This window comes from Temnothorax curvispinosus, unplaced genomic scaffold, assembly GCF_003070985.1.
Source record: "Temnothorax curvispinosus isolate PA1 unplaced genomic scaffold, ASM307098v1 QBEX01013686.1, whole genome shotgun sequence".
In the NCBI taxonomy this organism is placed as follows: domain Eukaryota; kingdom Metazoa; phylum Arthropoda; class Insecta; order Hymenoptera; family Formicidae; genus Temnothorax; species Temnothorax curvispinosus.
Genome location: NW_020223466.1, coordinates 49079 through 72528, shown reverse-complemented (window position 1 = coordinate 72528; position 23450 = coordinate 49079). Strand labels below are relative to the sequence as shown.

Sequence of the window (23450 nt, the reverse complement as noted above, 5' to 3'; positions counted from 1 at the left end):
CACACACACACACAGTCATATATATTCACGTATGTATTATGTATGCAAGAATTGGCAAGAATTGTTCGCTTTATGAAAAAATGGCAAAATGGATGCATTGCATTTTCTCGCGTAAGCCTGTGCCACTCGTCGTATCAACCTAGCGAAACGCAATGCCTGTGCGTATTATCACAATTAATGACACATAATACCCTAATTACTTTCGACATCGAGTCACACGTGATTGAGCAGTGAGCAGTGACGGAGTGACGCAAGTGATAGACGTTTGCCAGCGCGTTTATCCTCGCGTTGGGGATGTCCTCTGATACGTGAAAGTGAAACAAGTAGCCACAATATCGTTTACAAATTCCAATGAATGCAGGATTACACGATAGATGAGAATGATACTAATTCAATGAACAGCTAAGCGTTCGTCGTCCGACGTGAAAAAAAGGAGACAGAGGTTAGTGGAGGTTAGTTCTCGGATTTCTCGCATGTAAGAAATCTATCTCTAATTACTTAATTCGCAAAAGGGTTTTAATGCTGTAACAATAGGCCTCTTCTTTTTAGCTGAAAAATTCTTGCACGGTTTATCTTTTTTCTTTTTCTTTTCACGTTGGAGAGAAAAAGAGAAAAGATAAACCGTGCAAGAAGTTCAGCTAAAAAGATCAAGCTTAATATTTTATAATTACCGTTTGTTTGTGACAATAGTATAAGCACACACCTAGCTAAATTTACGTATACAAGATATAATTGAAAGATATCTGTTTCAGGGACAAACCGAGGAAGAGAGAAAAAGAGAGAAAGAGGAAAATTTTAATGTTTTATACAATATAATAATGACATTGTAACACATAATAGGATATTTGGAAGAAACTCAAAGAGATATCGAGTGAATAGATATTTATCTCGACTACCCGATCTAATTTAAGATAGCATAATGTTAACGTCCATGCCTATGGCACCGTCCACCTCTGCGAGCAGTTCTGGGCTACCAAGTCCAACTACTGATACGTTTGACGACATTTCGAACAAACTGACGGCGTACCTACATCAACTAGCTGGAAATTACGAGATGGACAGTGATGCGATATTCAAAGATCATTGCTATGCTCGACCTTGGAACTGGAGACCAGAAAACATTTATGTAAAGCCTATAAAAAAGCTGTTTTTCTCGAAGAACACTGTGAGGTATGATTATTTATAACGTCTAACTTAATTTGATTTTTGCTTAAATATGGAAGGATACAAAATAGACGTAACAATGGACTTATTATATTACTTCTTCCATCTTAGTGATAAGCACAGAAAGGATGAGGAAATCGACGTGGAAAACATTGACAGCGAACCATCGCCACTGCCTTTTGATTTAACCAGAGTTCGACATATGATGGACGAGTTTGAACGGTTAGCGAATTTTGCGCGACCCGAGGAGGAGGACGAGGAGGAGGATTGGGAGGAGAAGATAGAGAAAACCTTGTGGTCTCCGATTCAGAATCGGATATTTACCAAAGTGACACGGATATTAAGTTCGGAGAGACTCGCAAGATTAGCCAAGGCTAAGAGCGTAACGGAACCGATCTTTCGAAGAACGTCGGTGGATATCGCAGCGAGGAGATTTCGCGAAACGTTAGCCTCGACCGGATGGGACTGGAGACTGGTTCAATGGCTGCACAATTTGCTGTTCGAGCGTCTCCCCCAGGAATATTTAGCCATTTATCTCGATATCTTACAGACCTTGCGACTGAAGATCCCTCAGCTAATCGATAAGATGATCGCTGTGCAACCGAATATCAGCGCTAAGAACGGCTCCATAACGTGGGAAACGCTCGGATCACTCTTAAAACGATCTTGGGATCCAGTCGCGCAGAATTTGAGCGGAAATAGACCTGTAAATATAATTTGATCATTAACGTACATTATATAGGTCTAGTAATGTAAGACGGGAATTAACGTAATTGATTGCAGAAAAAATTGCCCGGAAATCCGATCTTAATAGTAGTACCTTCCGGCATCGCGTCGGCATCCGTTTCGTCTCGTCAGCATAAATGGATCACGCAGTTGGGATTGTTAGGCATGGTCGCTACCGTTCACACTCACATGAGTTTGGCAGCCAACAGAATGACTATGATGGTGTGCATGGATCAATTGGTTCAGGCCACAAGAGCCAAGATACAAGATGTCAGAAGTGACTGTCCTGGTAGGCCGATCATACTCGTAGGTTTCAACGCTGGCGCAGCGCTTGCTTGTCAGGTAAAATTACTTCTGTATATCTTGCATCAATTTTTCTTCCAATTGTTCTTAGATTTGTTTTATTTAGCTAAATTTCTCGCACAGTTCATCTTTTCACTTTTTCTCTCCAACTTGAAAAAAAAAAAAGAAAGATGAACCATGCAAGAAGTTCAGCTGAAGAAAAACAGGTCTATTGACTTTTATTTACTTTGCGGTGTAGGTGGCTCAGATGGAACACATAACTGCTGTTATCTGCATTGGATTTCCTTTCACAACGGTCGAGGGAAAACGGGGCACGCCTGATGATATGTTAATGGACATTCGCTGTCCCGTCATGTTCGTTATTGGGCAAAACGCCACCCTCGTTAGACCGGACGATTTGGAGGAACTCCGTGAGAAAATGCTGGTCGAGACAAGTCTGGTGGTCGTGGGCACGGCCGACGATCATCTCAGAATATCCACGACTAAAAAGGTGCTCGAGGGCATCACGCAGAGCATGGTGGACAGATGCGTGTTGGACGAGATTGGGGATTTCATCGGTAGCATCCTATTGCAACCGCATCCATTACCGCTGCGACCGACAATGACGACTAACTGTGACAGCAAGAACAAAAAGGACTCTCACAAACGAAGGAACTCGACCAGCAGTTCCGTGGAAAGCGAACCTAATTCACCGACCGTGAAGAAATCTCGGCCGACCACGCCGGTATCTTCCGCGCTATCGGTTGGAACGAACGTGGCATCGAGCTCGGCTCCTAAAATCGGTGCATTCAATATCCAATCCAATTTGACGCAAGTAAGTGGGCAACATACAAATCATACTTCCACCGCGAAACGGAAGCGGCCCACGAACAATCAGAGAAATCAGTTCTCAGACCTGAAGACTCCTAGACTTGCTGGACAGGTAATTGTCACACAATGCACAATACATATGTATTAGATAATATGCTATAATGGTCGATGAGACATTTATATTATACAATATACTACAAATAATATACTAATAATAATCATAATTATTTCCATATAGATTATGCTAAATATTACTTGTTACAGACAAACATTAATTCAGAAAATGGCATAACGCTCAATATTGGCACACTAGCGAGTCTGGCGCCGATAGGGCCGATACGTTTAGCACCCACTGCAGTGAGTCAATCGACGACCACTTCCTCCAAAACACCTAATGTATCCAAATCCTCAGCTACGACCGTTAAAGTGCCACCGAAGATCATCTCGAATGTGCCGTTGCAGAATGTTTCAAAAATGAAAACGATATCTTCTAATAAGTCTTACTCGAATATGGTCGCGAACAGTTACAGACAGGTCAATACTCCTGACAAAAGTGGAGACACGAAATTGGTGAACGTTTTCACCACGCCCACGGGAAATCAAATTAGAGTTAATGCAACTCCTACAGGTAAGATAAATGTATAATTAATTAACGTTATCAGTAGAAGAGTAATAAAATGGTACTTGTGTTTATTAATTTTTTGTTTCTTTCAATTAAATAGCGGGAAGTAGTAAGCCTACGGCGACAAGCGGCACTTTGTCGAATCTTTTGCAAAGTGGAAAGAATTCGATTGCGCTTACGAGCGGTGCATCCTCCACCCGTGCATCATCAGCTTCTAGTATCCTACTAACGACCACCACGTCATCAGCGAATACCGTAACGTCGTCCGCATCGACCCCTTCAAAAGGTAGATTACAATTATCTAAACCATTATTAATTGATTTATCGGAAACGTAGTTATAAATAAACATACATGTAGGGGTTTAACATAATTTTGGATTGTTTGTTTATTGAATGACCAGATGTTATAATTTTTGCTTTGTGAGCGTACTTAGGGCGATTTTCATATTTAACAAATTGAACATTTTACAATGATGATATTAATTTCGAAAATATTTAAATTTTTATTATAAATTTAGTCACTGTAAACTAGTTGTTTTAACATAAATTCAATTTTTATAATACTGATTTAATGTGATACACACATGCACACGCGCACGAACAAAAAATATATATAGTCAATAAATTTACATTTTTATGCCTCCTTCTTGGTATTTTAGTAAAAGTTTAAACATACACATACACATAAACATACACATAATATTCTTCTATTAAACTTTTATACTTCTATAAAATAGCGCAAATCATAATTTTCAAAATTGTATGATACACATATTTTGATAAATAATAAACTGTAGTAAAAGGGGAGTTAAAAAGTTCTAAAAAATTCTTTCAGTTTCTTGTAATCTCATACTTGCTCTTTTAAAATAGTCTAGCGAAACATGCACAGACAAACTAAAGTATTTGAAGCAAATAATAACTTCACTAAAATTTTGAAATATTAAATTGTATAATTTACAATTTATTGCTTTACGTCAATATTTTTATAAAAATTATATAACTTTCAGATAAATTTTCATATGGAAATAAAATTTATGTAATAAATATAATACTATGTGTATTTGAAACCACATATATGGAAGAACCTCATGTACATATATGTATATTTTGCTATAATGATCTTTTTCCATTGAAGTATTATATATAATATTCTGTATACTGTGTAATATACAGATTTAAAACGTATTAGTTATATTTTTAAAAAACCTAATACTTTTGGAAAACTCATATATATATTTTTATAAAAGATATATCACGTAACTATTCCTAAATTTACATTATTTTGTCAATTTATTCACAATTATTAGGAATTTTCTTTATGCGAAACCAAAATAATCATAAGGCTACTTAATATTAAATTTGATACTGGACTTATATTTTACTTATTTTACTCATTTTGTACATATTTCCTTTGTAACTAAAGTAGTTAGAATTACTTAACAAGATATATTTATTGCTTTCAATTATTTAATTACATGTATTTACAAAATATTTCAAATACATATAGAGAACTGAGAACTTTCAATCCTATCGTTCAATTGGCAATGTGACTGTACATAGTGAATATATTTAGGCATATGTATATTGTGTCCTATAAATATTAACTATAGATATTAAATTAACAATCGAATAAAGGTGACTAAAGGTGACAATAAGGATCGTCAGGCATTCTCAAATACATATTTTAAAAAAGTATTGTAAATATACTAGGTTGCTTTTTATTTTGTATTCAATAAATATTTTTTTGTAACATGTAATTCGAATTTGTTTACTTCCCAACCTTAATCCCGTCCACCTTGAGTAAAATGTAAACGATTAACGAGTCTGGGTAACTTTAGACAGTTGGTTTTGGGAGATTTAATTAATGCCTTTACTTACATCAGATATTTTGGGCAGTGATAAGCACTTATTATAACAGTAGGTCGTCGCATTAAGTATATACTTGGTAAGGAAATTATTTAACGCTCCTTGTTGTTTAGTTAGAATAAAATATAAATCCTATTAATCTAAATTTCCATCTGTCCAATGTCTCAATGTTTGTATTCATTGAATTGTCAAATAAAAATAATACGTCATTTTGATACGTAAATAGTTAAATACAGAACTAAATATTAGAAAAGTGTTCGGGAAAATTGAATACCAAAAATAAAGTATTCAAAGAATATTAAAAAAATTATTTGATAATCATGTAAAAGTGTAACATATCGGATGTGTTCATATAGTGTCTTATGATACTGTTGCATGTTAATAATACGTGATAGGCTTAAATATATACCTTATATATACCTTATACATTATATATACCTTTTTAAGATATGAAACAAATATACGTGTATATTTTATAGCGATGGAAGAGATGGGAGGGAGCAGTGATTCTCACTTATTGGACGTATCCAAGTCGGCGCACTTACCACGGCAAGGAGTCGTATCCAATAGTACCGATAACTCTCATAATACATCGTGCGGTAACATAGTCATTGTCGAGAATTCCCTCCACACCAGAAGCGCGCCTTCGTCGGTGATAGTCCCATTTAGCGGTCAAAGCTCCAACTTTTTGCCGCTATCCAACAAGCTGAAAATCTCGCAAAAATCGATGAAGACGATGCCGAAGATCACGGTCAACGCCAACAACTTGCAGAGACTTCAAAAGGGGAAGCCTCAAAGTGTCCAGAAGAGAAACGTCGCAAACGATATAGACGACGATCTGGGTAATATACTGGATATACCGATAATATTCGCCAAGGACGACGACAATTTGAGCAACATAAACAAGATGCCGGTGATGACGCAAACGACGCTGGCTAAAGAGCCTCAGGAGAGACCGAAGTTGAACAATACCACCAAGGTGGTTTTAATCAGCAACAAACAAGACAAGCTGCAGTCAAATAAACTCGGAGCGGCTTCCACGCAGGCCGTTATATGTCCTAATATGTCTGTGCAAAACTTGAATCAGTTGATACTGCAGACGCGGTCGCAGAACAGCGGCGTCTCGGCAAGGAGCAGGGTCGGAGTGCCGCTGGAAAATCGGTTGGTACAGCCTACCGTGAAGTACACCAAGATCATACTGGCGAAAAGAAACTCGCAGACCGAGAGAGGCGAGCAGGTGGTTGCGACCAAGAAAATCCCGGAAGATATAAACGCACCTAAAATCCTGACCTTCGAGAAAAACGAGCATAGATTCGTGCAAGCGCAATCTTCCACGGCATCGACAAATTATGATGATCGTTGTGCGGATAACATGCTCGAGATTGAAGACGCTATTAAAACGAATATCATTGAACGCAAATACGTACCCGCGCCTGCAATCGACGAGACATCATCCGTAACTCTCGATGACTGCGATATTTTCAACGAGACCAAACTGAACGAGATAGAACACGATTCAGAACAATCTGTTTTCGGCAATGTTGGTGAAATCCAAACGTATAATACATAAGTAATTGCTTTACGAGATAAGGACGTAATTGTTTGATGAACATTAATTATGCGATATGTGAGAAGATACCTGCAAAGTATGATTATTTCAAAGTACTGATATAATCTAAACCTATACGTATACATATATATATATGATAATTATGTCATATTATAATTACTATATATTGTATATCACACACATTGTACTGGTCTCTAAGCTTTAATAGCGATTACTGATACTTTGTTATTATAATGAGATTATAAATGCGATCTATTTTAGAGTTCTATATTGTATATGCGTGACACAAACAGAAAGATGTGAAAAAACGCATGTACACTCCAACAAATAGAATGTTATAATTATTGTTTAATTATGTCTGATAGTACTGTAAAATTTTTTATACGTATAGAACGCTCGCTGCTAGACTGAAATTGACCAAAGAATGGGAAAAACAAAAAAAATAGATGGTTAAATAATGATGCAGTGATGCAGTTATTTTGAAAAATACGTATTATTCTTAGAATACCAGTTTCTTGTTATTTAATTATTTCTGAACGTCTCTGAAACGTGTTTGAGAAAGAGTAAGAAATAATTGCGCAAAAATGCATTGTATTAATGTATTACTTAATTTAAGTTACAAATATAAATCATATTCTAAATCGACTAGAAAATTTGATTTTTAGGAAACGAAAGTATCATCGAAAAGTTGAAATATTTTCTATCTGTATTAACAGAACGAAAAAAAATTTAAACTATTTCTAAGATAGATTAATAACGTTCTAGGAATGTATAATTGTTTCATGACCTAACGCATTTGTATTACGAACTTAGCATGAAGGATTATAGAAATGGAATTATATACAGATAAAGTTCCTACAAAAGCTTACAGCTTATTTATACCTCAGTTCCCAATAAAGCGTCCCCGTTTTGCGATGTGAACATTATGTACACCTTTTTACTTAATTCGGGACCAATTTTACGTGAAGTTGTGAGAGGTCCTGCCGCTCTCCTTATCTGTCAAATAACATTAACTTTTGCAAATTTATTTAAATTTTAAACTATAATACTATAGTAATTGTAAGATTACGGATTGTATAACAGCTAAATATCTTATCACGTATAAAATATAATTGCAATTTACATCCGTACAATTGATTAAAGTAGAATGTATGTATTAGAAATAATTCAAGTACGTCCGATAATTTTATATATTCTAATTGTTTAATAGGAAGAAATAAAACTAAAAGACTCACTGATATATCTTTTAATAAATTCATGCCTTCGTCAGGTGTGCAATTTCTATAAGCCTAGAAACATAAAAGTATTATATTTAACTTACTATTTAATAAGCAAAGCAGAGATAGATTTTCCAACATTACATAGAAATATTTAATTATAAACAGTACCTTGATAAGTTGCATCGGGCTAGGATAGACCGTACATATTGCCTCCGACGTTTCCAAGCTACTCAAGTTAAATTGGCACAGTTGCTGCTGCCACAGTCTCTTCAACCCGTTACCATCTTTGTCCACGCGCACGGTGTTCTTATTATCCCCCGCAACGTACCAGTCGAATTTGCCTTCCTCATTTTTTTCCTTCTGCAATTTGTACGGTATTTCCGAAATGGATTTTGTATACTGACACACCATCAATGCTAAATCCTGCGCGCTCTCGATTAATCTGCTGCTACAGCTATCCACTATCTGAATTTCGGTCAGGCACATCTCCAATTGCTGCCTCGATATAATCGGTAGCGTGTCAAACCGCTGATTACCTTTGCCGTTGTGCCCGGACCCTTTGCCTCCAGGATTCCGATCCGACTTCTGTTTCTTCCGATACGCGAAATAGTCCTCCATCCCGCAGATGACCAGAGTCACATTATAGTTCGGCATTAGGTCCTTACTGTTCGAAACAGACGTGCAGAAAGTGCCTTCCGCCACGTGTCTCACCGCCTCGTAGCTGCTCCAAATCACAATAGCGTACTCCTCCGTCCGTACACTTCTCTTTGTGCGTATCTCATTGTCCTCGTCGACGTAGTCCTCCTCGACGTTTCTCCGCCACGTAATACTGTTGGGAATCAACTCGGTGGTTACATTGAACTTAATACCGGCATTCTGCAACGCGCTCTCAATCTCCCCTCGCGAAGCGACCGCGTCGATACCCTGATCGAGATTAACTTCCATGAACTTCATGCACTCGCCGGGCTTGATGTCCCTCGACGTCTTCTTCTCGATCGCCTTCAACGCCTTCTCCCTCGCCAGAGCCTCCCGACGTCTCGCTCGTTCCTCCCTCACCGTTTCCTTGTCCTTCTTGGAGACCCTCTTGGAAACTGTCGCCTTCTGCGAGGTTCCTTCGACCCGATTGTCCTCCGAATCGAACGGCGATCCCTCAGCGTGTTCACAGCCATCGTCGGCGTTCGAATCGGGAAGACTCTGGCTTTGCAACGTCAAGTTCCTCGCGATGTCGCGGCAAAACGGCACCTCCGGGAGATCCAGGTCACTCGTAGCGTCCGAATGATACTTGCCGTCGATCTCCCACTCGATTCTATCGTGCACGTCGGCAACAGGAGACGCTGGCTCGTCCGAATCACTCAACACGATCACGCTCGACATTCTTCCCTTCTTCTCTTCTCTTCTCGCTTTTCTTGTCCTTTAATTTCGTTTGTTCTTCTTTCTTACCTTTTAATATCCAAGCTTGTTCTTCTCTTCTCGCCTTTCTCGCCTAATTTCGTTTGTTTTTCTCTCTCACCTTCCAATATCTAAGTTTACTCCTCTTGTTGTTGTTCCTCTTCTTGGTTGTTTCTTCTTATCCTTTAACTTTTAATTTTACTTGCTCTTCTTCTTTTTCTTCTCTTTCTTCTTTTCCTTTTCTTCTTCTTTGTACGCTTCGAATCTTATAATATTCCGGAGGAACTGCAAGTGAGAGAAATCTGTTAGTACACTTTCACACATATCAACCGCCACACATGCCGACAACTCGAGCAACATCCTAACCTAACCTGTAAAAACAACGATTATATTTCGAAAAAGTAAATATGTCGGATATTTAAGTTCGCTTTGATCATTACTGATAGATGCCAGGACAATTTTCCGTTTGTTAAATATTGCCAAGCATTAATACAGGCTTTTTAAAGTATATTTACGATGTATATAGTGTGCGTCTGAGTGCCAAGGTAGATTTGATAAACATACCTTCATTCGATCCATATTTTATTCGCGCGCCAGCATTCAATTAAATTCGAAAAATGACATTTAAATGTATAATAATAATAAAAAAAAAAACGACAGAGAAATAATCAGATGGAAATATACAGCACGTGAAAAAGAGGATTCAAGATTTCAAAAGCCTTTAAAGATCTATTTCTTTTCGAATGTACTATACACTTTTAAAGTCTCAAAATTTTTTTAGCTTTCTGTATTCTTCTTGCCTTTCCGAAATATGGCAGCACGATAGATATTTTATACAGAAGATCGACGTATCAGAGGAGATAATAAAAACGATACAACGTGCCGAAAATAAATTAAAAGCTCGTTCAAAACAAAAAAATTAAAAACGATTCTCGAGCATGATTTGAAATTTCTCGAACGGCGATAGTGCAATTCTCGAAATATCGAAGACGCCTCGAAGAGGCGGGAACGATTGGGAGATCTCGACGATCTCGTATGCACATGCGCAATAAAGCGGGGAGCACACACTTCTGCTCTAGTACGCATGTGTTTAGACAAGGAATAAACTGAGGTTAACTTACTAAAAGTGTGTTTTGTGTTGCGGTAATTATACAGTTTATTTTATCGATATTTGAGGTGAAGCCCCTAATTACCCAAATCAATAATGGATCCACTTACACAAATGGATTTATATGGATTGCTTGGTGTAGAGCCAACAGCTTCTATGCCAGAGGTAACGTATGCACGTTTAGCTTGTTTCTCAGATAATTGCGCTTGTTTGCGTAAAAATGTTTACTTCTGTTTTATAACGGAGCAGAAATACTTCCAAGATAATCAGGAAATATCAAAGAGGTAAACACTTGACACGATATTTATATTTTCAGATCAAAAAGGCATATCGCAAGAAAGCTTTGACGTGCCATCCCGACAAGAATCCTGACAATCCAAGAGCCGCGGAATTATTTCAGGAACTCTCTAAAGTACTGGAAATATTAACAGACCCAAAGGCCAGGGTAAGTATATTCGGCATCTCTTCAAAATTCATTAAACATTTGTCATCATCAAACACCTTTCTTCTTAGACTTCTAGAAAGTCTCGTAGCTGGTCTAATTTATTAAAAATGTATTGTGAAACAAGGCAGCATATGATCAAGCTATCGCTGCCAGGAAGCAGGCGAAGGAACGCGTTAGACAATTTGATGCCAAGAGGAAAAAATTGAAGGAGGACTTAGAGGCACGCGAGGAGGCCTATAGGAGATCATGTGAGTCTGTGCCTGAGACTAAATCCGACGGCGAACGAACAAAAGTATGCGATCAGCTTGATTTTGCTATAATACTTTTTAGGTTTTTAGATTTGTTGGTTCAGATATATAAATATAAAGTATATAATTATTCAGGCGGAAGTGAAAAGATTACAAGAATGGTGGTACAAGCGAATAGAAGAAGAGATGTTCTTCACGCGAGAACTCTTGAAGAAGCTTTACGGCTCATCGGACGCTTCAACGTCTAATGTGGGAGACTTTCGAATCAAGATAAGATGGAAGGTACAAGATGGTGATCAGACAAATGGATACAATTATGATAATCTACATAAAATGTTTTCCAAGGTAAATATCACAATCTTCCAATTCCATTTCTCATTAGAGCTCGTTGTCAGATATTTAGATCAGATATTTTTAATTATTCTTTCTCTGCAGTACGGGGACATAGAGGGTCTTGTTATATCATCTACAAAGAAAGGCAGCGCCATGATTGAATTTAGAGATAAGAGTGCAGCGGTAAGTCCACAAGATGCCATCTTGATAATGAAGCAATAAGAATGTATATACATGTATAATCCAAATTCAAGGTAAAATTCTTTAATAAAATGTTTGTTTCAGGAAACAGCGCTCCAGACAGAAATCGGTTTAGCCCAAAACCCATTAACGCTACGTGCTCTGTGGGATACACAGAAACGTTCAAGCGGTGTTGCGAGTAGCGCAAATTCTAACGTTGAAAAGCCTACATCTCCTGCAGCCGCACATTTTAACAGCACGCCATGTGGGTCTGTCAGTTTTCCTTCTGCACCTAATATATTCGTATGTATTATTTGTAGCTCATAGTACATATAAGATTCAAAAACTTAATTTATTGCGCATAATAACGTTAATTTGTAATGTTTTCGAATTATACAGACGCAGCAGGCAAGAATGTCAGATGCAGAGCTTGAAAGTACCGTATTAGCTAATTTAAGGAGAGCAGAAGAGCGCAAGAAGCTCATAGAGGAACTGAAGGCAGAAGAAGGAACTTAATCCCGGAACTATCAAAAGAACTCATCCGTTTGTGTATTAATTTTTTCTATGTAAGAAATATATCCATAATGAAAAAAGATCTATTCTTAATATTTAACTTTACTCAGCTCGTCAAATGTAAAACGTAATACAGTTGAAATGGCATTTAACGTGTATCGTTTGCTCCACGCGTCGTTCGTTGTTAAATAATTTATAAATACATTCTTCAAATATTAGCACCCTCTTTCATGCTAGAAAATGCTATTTTTAAATGCGTTTCTTGTATTAATCTCGTGCTCTGTATTATTTCACGTATTAAGAATCCAGACACAATCGGTGCCTTAATTGAACCATATTATTCGCACGCGCGATGCAAGTGATCATTTTTACGCGATGTTGCCAGCAATAATCGCGGCAGTCGAAGGCAGGCGTCACAGAGGAGCATTACAAAATGAGAAAATACAAATCTGTCACGAGGCGAAAGAACACAGTATTGGAGAAAAATGGCGCTACCAAAAGCTCACACTCCCATTAAGTTAGCATAAAATGAATAAGTTAGTAAATAATAGCGTAAAATGAGTTAATTAATAAATAGTAATAAAATTTTATTTTTTTACACAAACATTTTTATATTAACAATATTACATCTAATTAATATGCTTTTTGTACACGATTTAAATTCTTTTTTTAAATAAAAATAGTCGCACATTGAGGAATCAGACTCTATGGAAAACATAGCTGACATAGTTGGAGATATTGGGCTTGGAAAGATTGCGACAGGTTGTTCTTTTGAACCATCTGCGAGGACCAATATCCGCAGTGGAAGTGAACGGAGCAGGAGTGGATGTTACATCAGTGGGTTGTAGTGATTGATCCATAAGTTGGGGATAACTGGAGGAATCAGGATAATATGGATTGAATGTTTGGTATGTTGTGTTTTAATAGGGTCTTGGATAAAGCTGTAATTGATATCTCTTAATGAGATTTATCATGTCCACTTGCACATCAAGTTTTGTTTGTTCAGGTATCGTCTTGTAATGAGGAAGCAGAGACATAAGAAAATGCCTATCTGGGTCGTCCTTCGCTGTTAAAGCTATTGTTATTTTTTCCATATTAGCAGCTAAAAGGTGGAACCCCCTCTCCAGCCCCCCCAAATCCCTCCTCAAATCTTTCCCCAACTCCCCCCCCAACTCCCTTTCCAAATCTCTCCCCAAATCCCCCCTCAAATCTCTCCCCAAGTCCCCCCCTAAATCTCTCCCCAAGTTCCCCCCTAAATCCCTCCTCAAATCTCCCCCCAAGTTCCCCCCCAAATCTCTCCTCAAGTCCCTCCCCAAATCCCCCCCGATTTGGTTCTGTTCTAATACTCTTTTCCTTTTTTGTGGTTGTGGTGTTGGAGCTGTCGGAGTTGTCTGATTCACACTATTTGTTTCATCTTCCTGAGATTCGTCTTCAGAATAGTTATCAGAAGTCCTTTCGTGACATGTACTTCTTGATTGAGAAGTATTTTCTTGAGAAGCTTTCTTATTCCTCGAGTTTAGAAAAGAAAGTTGTTTAAAATAAACATACGTCTTCCTTCCTGTATCCTGCATTTTGCCGCGTTTTATTTTATCAATTATACCGAGTTCTCTGTTAAAAGAATCTTTTAAACTTTTCCATCTACGCTGAAGACCTGCAACTGAAAAAAATTGATAAAACATTTTCAGAATTTTACAATAATTTCAACATATAGAAAATTTTTACGGAAATAGCGAGCAATCAAAATAGCAAGTTATCGAAACACATGCAACGACCGTACGGGAGAAAAAACTTGACTCTACTGCAAAAAAAAAAAAATATAATTATCATTTATCTCTAGGCATTACATTGAATGTTTATTCGGTATTCTTACAAATAAATGGTGAATTTTTCGTCGTCCCCTCGATGTCGAAGTAAACTTTGCCGAGTCAATTGTAAAAGCTAACAGTTTACTTTACAATTTTGCGAGAGAAAGAGACGGATTTTAGACTTTAATAATACACCGAATGTTATTGGACTCGATAATAGTACAGAAAAAGTCACAGAAATTCAATAAACAGCAATAAAGATTCGAGAAACATTTGCTGACTATTTTTCTAGTGAAGAAGAAGCCTCAGCTTGGCAAAGTAATTATTGTTAAAAATTCTGTTGAACATACTTAATCCCTGTTACTTAAAATATGAATATTTTCGTTCTTTTGTCGTTGCAAACTATTTTCTATATTAGTTATTAGTTCGTATGTTTACTTTGTTTTATATTACTTAGTTTTTACATATGTTCTTTCTATATTATAGCGTTTTTGATTAGAGAGAATTTGAACTGATCTGGGAGCAATTAATGTATCTGATTGATGCTTGATCTTTTAAATGTGCCGATAGTCTGTAACTATACAATCCCTCTGCAATCAGAAACGCTATTACTCACAAATAATATATTTCCATTTTTCGTTTCAAACAACATTGAAATTTTAACACAATTAAACGACTTACTTGTATTGCTTTTTTTTGCAGAGTCCATTTTTTCAAAGTTTGGTATAAACATTACAGCAAGTTCCTCCCATGCCTTGCCTCTTTGAAGTCTATTACCAAATTTTAGACAGGTGGTGTTCCAAACAACGGGACGAGCTTCAATTTCCTGGATAAATTTATCAGTGTCGAAGGGTGCCATTCTTCCGGCACACTTTTCTACAGGTGACACACACAAACAGCTGACTGAACACGACTAGATATATGAGATTAAGATTCGTGTGAACCCACGACGCACGGAGCAATATGTGCCGTCACAAACGTCGCCCTCATGAGTCTGTGGCGTCAAGGTGTCATCAACAAACGACTTCTGACTTTGTAGAAACGGCCCTTTCGCAGTACAGTCGCGGTCAATAATGCCCAGTTAGCTGCGTTCTATAGTACATGTAACGTGCACTATAGAAATCCCCAGGAAAACAGCTACTTCAGGTGGAAAGCATTGTTGACCGCGACTGTACAAGAGACTGCTTATCTGTGGCGCCACAAAGTGGTCCATCCGCACGAGTCCGTTCAGACCATTTCGGACGAGCGATGAGTTTCGTGTGTAGCGCTTTCCTTTACAGAAATTTCATCCTGGAGGGTAGTGGCTGATTACTTATTTTGAGTATCAACATTGTTGTTAAGTGCGATGCTTTTAACACTCAAAATAAGTAATTAATCACTTAATACCTTCCTGCAGTTTTAAATGTCTATGAGGGTTCTCTCTGTGGCACCACAAAGTGGCGTCTTTTTGAGCACTGCACACCGCACTACGGATTATTATAGATTAAGATTGGATTGAAATTTTACCAAAAACTCGATTAATGAACATCAATGTATATATTTATTAATAAGGAGTATCATTAGGCTCGTTGAAAAAAAATAAATAATAAAAATGAGGGTGGAAAATCTTCGATGATGCAAAAGTGTAACGATTCACGGATAGAAGCAATTAAATCTATCAATTTATTGCATATTTTGCAGCCAACTTCTCATAGAAATGTCAATATTTATATTCTATTAAAAAATTTATATTCCAACGAATACAAATAAATTATATAAATTATATAAATATAAGTGTGCAGTGTACAGAATAATGTAAAGAACATATATATATTACATATAAAAATATGTGTAAAGTGCATGCGGTAAGATATAAAATATATTATATAAAAACATATTAATTTATAAATATATATGAATGTATATTAATATATATAATTATTTTATATATTAGATAGTAAGATAAGTGGTGAAAAGTAAAAAAACAATTTATTGATCCCACAAAGCATCCTAGGAACTAATATATATTTACGAATCTGTCGAGATTCTAATCACGCAGTATGATATACGCATGCGTATAATGCACCATATTCTGAAGGGATTTTAATTTTACTCCCCGGTCGCCCAACATTGGGCGCGAAGTCAACTGCGGCGTAGTCAAAAAGGCGCGCACGGTAAATATATAGTGAAGTGAGTAACGAAAATTAGAAAAGCTTTCCGAAGGCGATTTCGAATCGCGGCTATCCCTTTCGTCGTACTCGTACGTGACGTTGGTGTTCGGAGCTAGCCTAGCCGATGAGCGCGCGTTGTACCGAGACCGGTGCGAACGGACGTCTCGCCTTTCGAAGCAAAACACACCGACTGCGATTGTGTAGGTTATACCTGTTGCGATAAATTCTGCGAATTGTACGTGTGCCGAGGCGCGGATACGCCAGTATCGCATTGTTCGAGTCGACGGAATTCAACCGTACGCGTATCACGTTATCTCTGTGTGTGTTTTTTTTTAGATAGTCGGACGTCCCGGATCGAAGTCTCGCCGCTTCACCGAACATGGATTCATCCTCGCGCGGCTCGTCCGTGGAATTGCAAATTGTGGAGGACGACGATCTGTTCGACGAAGTGCTGTGCATGAACAATCGAGAGATCGTCGAGTCCGAGCAGAGCGGCACGAAGAAGGAAGGCGAGCCGGAAGGCGGTACCTGGTACGACGACAAGGAGGACGCGGACGTTGACGGGGCCGAGGAGAACGATGAGAACTCGAGTGCGCGATGTGACGATACCCGGACGGGGTGCGAAGAGGGTACGGACGATATTAAGTACATAGAGTACAGAGATAACGTGAGGAACAGGCCGAAGGATTCGCATACTTGGCGCAAGAGAACGAGGCAGGACAATATGGATCATCACGATATGGACGCCAAGGTTTCTCGCAGCAGACGTTACTCCAGCGACTCCAGCTCGACCACAAATTCGTCGGAGAACGGCAAAAGGCTTATAGAGTACGAGACGGATCCAGCTGTGCTGGCACGTAGACAAAAAGAGATCGATTACGGGAAGAATACTATCGGCTACGACAGATATATTCAGCTGGTCCCAAAGTAAGTGTCGTGAGATCGATATAGGCTGCGGTCCACTTGACGTTACAAATGCTTTGGAGCGTTCTTCTTCTCCTTCTTTCTTCATTGAAAGAAAAGAGAAGAGGAATGCTTCGAAGCATTTGTAGCGTCAAGTGGACCGCAGCCATAATAAGATTCTATGCTCCGTTTTTTTACGTATATATCTAGCTGAAGCCTCTGTTTTATTTCAGAGAGAAGCGTACGAAAGAACATCCAAGAACGCCACCAAAATGTATAAAATACAGCAGAAGGGGTTGGGACGGTATGGTAAGGCTATGGCGAAAACAACTTCACGCTTGGGATCCTCCTCAGGAGAACGACAAGGCTGATGAATTAGGCTAAAAAATCATATTGTCATTCCATTCAAAATACTGCCAATATCATTTTCTTTAATTTATATTGCAATCGTGTTATTTTAACGCCTCCTATTTTGTTTGTTAAGTATTGCTTCTGTCTTTTGAAACAATTTTATAATATATTTATAAATATGAGAACAATCATAATATGATTAACATGGAGTGATATATTTCTGTTCTCGTGTACGTAATTTTATAATCGCATTTTAGAAAGCTTAGTTTGCACAAATACTTTTGTATAAATAAAATAACATTAATATATGTATACTAAATGTCTCTCTTGAGACGTTTGCAGATTTCTATTACTAATTTAGGACACATTAAATACATGTGTGAGTTAAGAGTATTTAAATATAAATTCAAAAATGTGCAATGTTTTATATGTGCTTTTGATACAAAATTTGCAAACAGTCGTATATAATATACATGAATACAAATTCTAATATAATAAAAAAAAGATTGCATAAAAATAACAAAAAGAAACTATATTTTGTTGAGTCGGAGTTTTTAATTAGCTAATAAAAACAAAAAGATATATCCGTGACAAAACAATTCATTATATACATTAAAAAATTTAACTAATATTTGATAACTTAAATCTTCTATTATATTAAATATAAAAAAATAACTTACTAAATTAATAATTAAGGAATAAATTCACTGTAAATTCAACCGTGTAAGTCTTTCCAAAATGGCATCCAATTTCTGATTCACTCTGGCTTCCATTTCGTCTGTTTTTTCCATCAGTCTCTTTTCCATATCGTGGAATTTATTATCGATATATCTGGCTTCCATTTCGTCTATTTTTTCCATCAGTCTCTTTTCCATATCGTGGAATTTATTGTCGATATAGATTTTGATATCTGTATCGGATTTTTTATCATCTTCATGGTTTGTACATTCTTCGTCGCAGCTTCGACGATCTCTTTCATTATCTCCTTTTGCGATTTTATTTTTACATGTGAAAAGATCCGAGTCCGAAGTAAGAGTTCCCAAAATTTTCTGATAAAACTGCTCATTCACGATTTCATTATTATCGAATTTATCATGAAGCCCAAACATCCTTGTCGTGTCAGTTTCTCGACTCGTTTTGCCGTTACCGGCATTACTCAGAAATGTCTGGATAAAATCTTTATAATTGAAGATACCAGATTTTGTCTTCTTCATAGATTCTGTGTTATTATCAATGCAGGTTTTGATATCTGCGCCCGAGCTTTTATAATTCTCTTCACAGTTCAAGTGTTCTGTCTCACTATCTCTTCTCACAGCTCTATTTTTACACTTGACACTTGACTGTTCATAATTATCTCCGCAATTTGGAAATTCTTTGTCATTATTGCTCCTTCCATTTTCGTTGATACGCTCGTCGTACCTCGAACCCGAGGCATGTGTTTCCAAAAGCTTCTCTCCGTAATTTCTCGTAATTTCTTCTCTATCGTAAAATCCAAATACTTTCCTCGCTATTTCAGATCCCTGACTCGTCTTGCCATTGCTAGCGTTACTGAGAAAAGTCCGAATAACATCGTAATCGAAGGCACTAGGTTTTGCCTCTCTCATAGATTCCGTCAAAAACAGTCTTATACCATATACCCACATAGGAGGGCCTTTATTTTTTGTTCTAATAAACTGGAAACCAAAAAAGCAAACGTTATTACATCAAATATAAAGGCAAAGTGTCAATATAAACATTAATAAATGACAGTCATCTTACCTTAATACTGACTTCTGTAGTAGGAGGGTTTATCGTCGTTTCGCCGAGGAAAACTATACTTCCCTCGTACTCGTCTATGAACTCTGCGAGTATCGTTGTCTCGTATTCTCCAAATTGTTTGAAGATCTCCAGGACGTTACCTTCGGAAACAACGGCGATGCGCGCTATCCTCTGACAGTTCGATACTTCAATATTCAGCGTGCACGGTTCTGCGTTGGACTCCGTACCGGAATCCATTGGCTGTAGAGCGATACAAGTATCCACAGAGGCTACATCTTCGCAGTTTATTCTGTGCAAACGTTTACATTATTCAAATATCATTTTGGTGCCTTAAAGACCGATTGTCAATCGATTCGCTCACCTTTCAGGCGCGTATCGCAGCGGCGCAGTAGTGACGGCATCAATGAATTGCTTATTATTGCTGATCTGCCAATTGCACGAGATCAACGGGGGACTGTCGCGGCGCTTTGTAGAGAGCGAAGCGCGCGGCTCGCCCATATCCTCGGCGTTCATTATCTCCATGATTCCGACGCACGTTGAGCGAGGCAAGCGAGTATAATTAATGGTCAGCTTTTTGCGAATGAGGCGTGTACAGCAACTATGCTTTGCAGTCTCGCGGATCTGTCCGCGATTGTGAGCATTCTCCTGCGCGATCTCTACTGTCGCATCTCGCCACGCATGATCCTTGCTCGATCTTGAAGGTCGGGAGCAGAAGCTGAGAGAAAACCACTGTTTCTGAATAAATAATTTTTTTATAATAATAATAATATTATAATAATGATTAATAATAATAATACTTATTAAGGGGAAAAAATACCCTTTAGATTTTATTGTGTCGATTGCGCTGAAGCAGAAATTAACGCCGTTGCATCATCGGCAGCTTGAAAAATCTGCACTCTCCTTTTCGACAACTCGGAACGCTCGATATAAACGTTCTGTTCTCTGCTTCCTCGAGTGAAAAGGACTTACGCGGTATGCGTTTTCGATCTTCCTTCAAGTTATACAGCCTCCGTATCTTGAATCCGCACTTTATCCCTTTTATTCGATATACAAACGTCAAAAAAGATAGGTTAGCCCCTTTCAATTTATTAACGATCGGAGGCTAAAAATAATCACACGAATACAGGACGTGATTGCTAATTGCAGCGGACCTTATTGTAAATGTAATACTTCAAGCTCGTCCCACCATCGTATAGTTATACGATTTGATAACGATTACAGATTAGACTCATCGATAGCCCTCTGTCAAAATGAGAGAGATAGAGCATAGAGCGCATGTGTGGCCAATCTTGTAGGCCTGTTCCCTGTTCTTTTCAGCTCAACTTCTTGCACGGTTTTATAGCTTCTCTCTTTTTCTTTTCACATCGGCGAGAAAAAGAGAAAAGATGAAAAGTGCAAGAAGTTCAGTTAAAAAGAGCAGCAGGCCTCTTTTTTTATCGACCAGTGTTCGTTTTAGCTGAACTTCCTGCACGGTTTATCTTTCCTCTTTTTCTTTTTACGTTGGAGAGAAAAAGAGAAAAGATGAACTGTGCAGAAAGTTCAGATAAATAGAACAGACCGCCAGTTCTCTCTCTCCTCTCTTCGCATTTTCGCAAGACGTGCTCCGGGCTCCGGTGTTCGTTGAAGGTGAATTCAAGGGTGGTGGAGAGAGAGAGACGGGACTCGAACTGAACAGCTGAGCGAAAGTATCGAGCCATAATATCGGATCGAGCACCGTGCGCTTTGCTCGTGAATCGTCTCCCGGCTTTGCGGTCTCGCGGAGAAAAAACATGTCGAAATACAGGATCGTTATGGTTCGCCACGGCGAGAGCGAGTGGAATAAGTTGAACCTCTTCTGCGGGTGGTACGACGCCAATCTGTCGGACAAGGGTGCGTAAACCTGTCCGCCAAGTTCACCGGTGGTTTCAAGGGCGAAAGGTCGCGCGACCGCGCGTCCCTTTTCTGAATGACATTGTTGACGTATCGCGGCCGTACATCTTCTTAAATCACGTTAAAAATGAAGTCTGATATGACACGCGTGATAAAAACCAATCATTCATTCATCAATCATGTATTGTAAATATTTTAACATTTAAAAGTTTAACATTTAATTGTTGAACTTTAAAAACTTGAACATTTGATAATCAAACGATTAAAGTTTGGTTTAAAGACCTTTATGATTCGAGTTATTTCTCGCAAATAAGCGAGGGTCAAGTATCGTGTCAATTTTATCTAATCGACGGGTCTAACATTCATCAATCATGTATTGCAAATATTTTAACATTTAATTGTTGAACTTTAAAAGCTTAACATTTGATTATCAAATGATTAAAGTTTGGATAAACTCTCCTTCATGATTCAAGTTATTTCTTGCAAATAAGCAAGGGTCAAGTATATCGTGTCAATTTTATCTAATCGACAGGTCTAACATAAATGAAAGAATTTTTATTAGTTGGACAAATTTACAGAGATCTCAAGAATGTAGTTTGCCAACTGTGCATACTGATTCAAATGCTTGAAGAACCGTGTGATAGACTACCGCATAATGTTAACTAAAGCATAATGTTAAATCCAGTTTGACGCAATCGGCATATATAGCTTGATATATCGGCAATCTTCTTGCAGGCAAGAGTGAGGCAGTGTCCGCGGGGAAGGCTCTCAAGGATGCGGGCTACACGTTCGACGTGGCTCACACGTCGGTACTCACAAGAGCGCAGGAGACCCTCAAGTCGATCCTGAAGGAGATCGGCCAGGAGGATTTGCCGGTTCAAAAGACGTGGCGTTTGAACGAGCGACACTACGGCGGTCTTACCGGCATGAACAAAGCGGAAACGGCCGCCAAGTACGGAGAGGAACAGGTGCAGATCTGGCGGAGATCGTTCGACGTGCCGCCACCGCCGATGGAGGCCGATCATAAATATCACGACACGATAGTGAAGGATCCGCGTTACGCCGATGGCCCGAAGCCCGAGGAATTCCCGAAGTTCGAGTCCCTCAAGTTGACCATCGAGAGAACGTTACCTTACTGGAACGAGACGATTATCCCGCAGTTGAAGGAGGGCAAGAGGATCATTATAGCCGCCCACGGAAACAGCTTGCGCGGCATAGTGAAACATCTGGATCGTAAGGCGCTCTGTGCACTATCAATCTATTTACATTGTTATATGATTTATGATAATCTACGGAATATTCCTCTTTTGTAGAAATGACCAACGATCAAATTATGGGGCTGAACTTGCCGACCGGTATCCCGTTCGTGTACGAGTTGGACGAGAACTTCAAGCCGGTCGTTTCTATGAAGTTCCTGGGCGATGAGGAGACTGTTAAGGCCGCGATGGCCGCGGTTGCCGCGCAAGGAAAGGCCAAATGAACGACGATAAATCTGAAAAATTGTTTAACGTGTCGATTTGCGAGAAGCAAATCTCTCTTGTATGTCTGTTAACTAAGTATTTATGAACCTCTAGTTTCGTTACCGTGATAGAGAATGTAGCTCGAGAAAGACGATAGAATGTTCTTGCTTGAACGAGCATTCCTCTTGTGTAAAGTAAAGAAAAAATATATATCATAGAATATATCTGTGAAAGTATGATATACTCAATCCTATATATATATATATATATACACATTGTATGTTAAAAAATATGTATAACGCCATTTGAAAATTGAAGTTTATCTCGACACAGCGTTGGCGCGAAAGAATTTCGAGTCAAATTGAAACCGTTATCTTATGGTCTTCCTCAACTTTTATATGAAAATTTTTCAAACGTGTTTTCTTCTCGGTATACTTAAGTGCGATATTTAAAATGGAACTCCTTAATAGTTGCTTTCCATTTACATCAAAACTCAGATATATAATTCTCACTTGTGATGTCTCATTCTGTCTTTATTATTCATTAATTCCCAAAAAGGATAGAACGACGTCACAAGTGAGAATTATCTGAGTTTTGATGTAAATGGAAAGCACCTAATATAACTTAATAAGTTATAAGAATATAACAATATTATTT

At 38.2% G+C, this 23450-nt stretch overlaps 7 protein-coding genes across 13 annotated transcripts; 4 read left to right on the top strand and 3 right to left on the bottom strand.

The window, feature by feature from the left end:
* Positions 1-45: 45 nt before the first annotated feature.
* LOC112463801 (KAT8 regulatory NSL complex subunit 3-like) lies at positions 46-7086 on the top strand. Of its 2 annotated transcripts, none has more exons than XM_025030385.1 (8): positions 46-442; positions 753-1170; positions 1276-1870; positions 1948-2232; positions 2432-3115; positions 3268-3631; positions 3726-3911; positions 5971-7086. In XM_025030385.1, exons 2-8 carry the CDS (start codon positions 920-922, stop codon positions 7059-7061), a joined length of 3456 nt encoding a protein of 1151 aa, XP_024886153.1. In that variant the 5' UTR covers positions 46-442; positions 753-919; the 3' UTR covers positions 7062-7086. The 2 variants fall into 2 exon arrangements, with proteins under 2 accessions (XP_024886153.1, XP_024886152.1); XM_025030384.1 differs by having other exon boundaries at positions 46-452.
* Positions 7087-7912: 826 nt separating this feature from the next.
* Positions 7913-10219, bottom strand: LOC112463802 (crossover junction endonuclease EME1). 2 transcript variants are annotated; one of them, XM_025030386.1, is made up of 3 exons: positions 8450-10219; positions 8297-8350; positions 7913-8057 (listed from the first exon to the last, which is right to left on the bottom strand). In XM_025030386.1, exons 1-3 carry the CDS (start codon positions 9653-9655, stop codon positions 7938-7940), a joined length of 1380 nt encoding a protein of 459 aa, XP_024886154.1. In that variant the 5' UTR covers positions 9656-10219; the 3' UTR covers positions 7913-7937. The 2 variants fall into 2 exon arrangements, with proteins under 2 accessions (XP_024886154.1, XP_024886155.1); XM_025030387.1 differs by having other exon boundaries at positions 7997-8074.
* A 537-nt stretch (positions 10220-10756) lies between these two features.
* Positions 10757-12812, top strand: LOC112463803 (dnaJ homolog subfamily C member 17). Its single transcript, XM_025030388.1, has 7 exons — positions 10757-10943; positions 11095-11223; positions 11348-11515; positions 11607-11816; positions 11907-11987; positions 12090-12287; positions 12384-12812. Exons 1-7 carry the CDS (start codon positions 10875-10877, stop codon positions 12498-12500), a joined length of 972 nt encoding a protein of 323 aa, XP_024886156.1. The 5' UTR covers positions 10757-10874; the 3' UTR covers positions 12501-12812.
* Positions 12813-13417: 605 nt separating this feature from the next.
* LOC112463816 lies at positions 13418-15945 on the bottom strand. Its single transcript, XM_025030423.1, has 2 exons — positions 14984-15945; positions 13418-14154 (listed from the first exon to the last, which is right to left on the bottom strand). Exons 1-2 carry the CDS (start codon positions 15159-15161, stop codon positions 13418-13420), a joined length of 915 nt encoding a protein of 304 aa, XP_024886191.1. The 5' UTR covers positions 15162-15945.
* A 441-nt stretch (positions 15946-16386) lies between these two features.
* Positions 16387-17794, top strand: LOC112463807 (histone RNA hairpin-binding protein). 4 transcript variants are annotated; one of them, XM_025030397.1, is made up of 3 exons: positions 16387-16455; positions 16789-17379; positions 17589-17794. In XM_025030397.1, the coding sequence occupies exons 2-3, from the start codon at positions 16832-16834 to the stop codon at positions 17737-17739; spliced, it is 699 nt and encodes a 232-aa protein (XP_024886165.1). In that variant the 5' UTR covers positions 16387-16455; positions 16789-16831; the 3' UTR covers positions 17740-17794. The 4 variants fall into 4 exon arrangements, with proteins under 4 accessions (XP_024886165.1, XP_024886163.1, XP_024886162.1 ...); XM_025030395.1 differs by having other exon boundaries at positions 16412-16652; positions 16793-17379; XM_025030394.1 differs by having other exon boundaries at positions 16412-16652.
* On the bottom strand, positions 17778-20827 carry LOC112463806. 2 transcript variants are annotated; one of them, XM_025030392.1, is made up of 5 exons: positions 20616-20827; positions 20282-20499; positions 19826-20199; positions 19465-19753; positions 17778-19379 (listed from the first exon to the last, which is right to left on the bottom strand). In XM_025030392.1, the coding sequence occupies exons 3-5, from the start codon at positions 19984-19986 to the stop codon at positions 18411-18413; spliced, it is 1419 nt and encodes a 472-aa protein (XP_024886160.1). In that variant the 5' UTR covers positions 19987-20199; positions 20282-20499; positions 20616-20827; the 3' UTR covers positions 17778-18410. The 2 variants fall into 2 exon arrangements, with proteins under 2 accessions (XP_024886160.1, XP_024886161.1); XM_025030393.1 differs by having other exon boundaries at positions 19826-20179; positions 20282-20827.
* Positions 20828-21043: 216 nt separating this feature from the next.
* LOC112463808 (phosphoglycerate mutase 1) lies at positions 21044-23019 on the top strand. The gene is made up of 3 exons (XM_025030399.1): positions 21044-21333; positions 22069-22566; positions 22647-23019. The coding sequence occupies exons 1-3, from the start codon at positions 21234-21236 to the stop codon at positions 22811-22813; spliced, it is 765 nt and encodes a 254-aa protein (XP_024886167.1). The 5' UTR covers positions 21044-21233; the 3' UTR covers positions 22814-23019.
* The last annotated feature ends 431 nt before the right edge of the window (positions 23020-23450 follow it).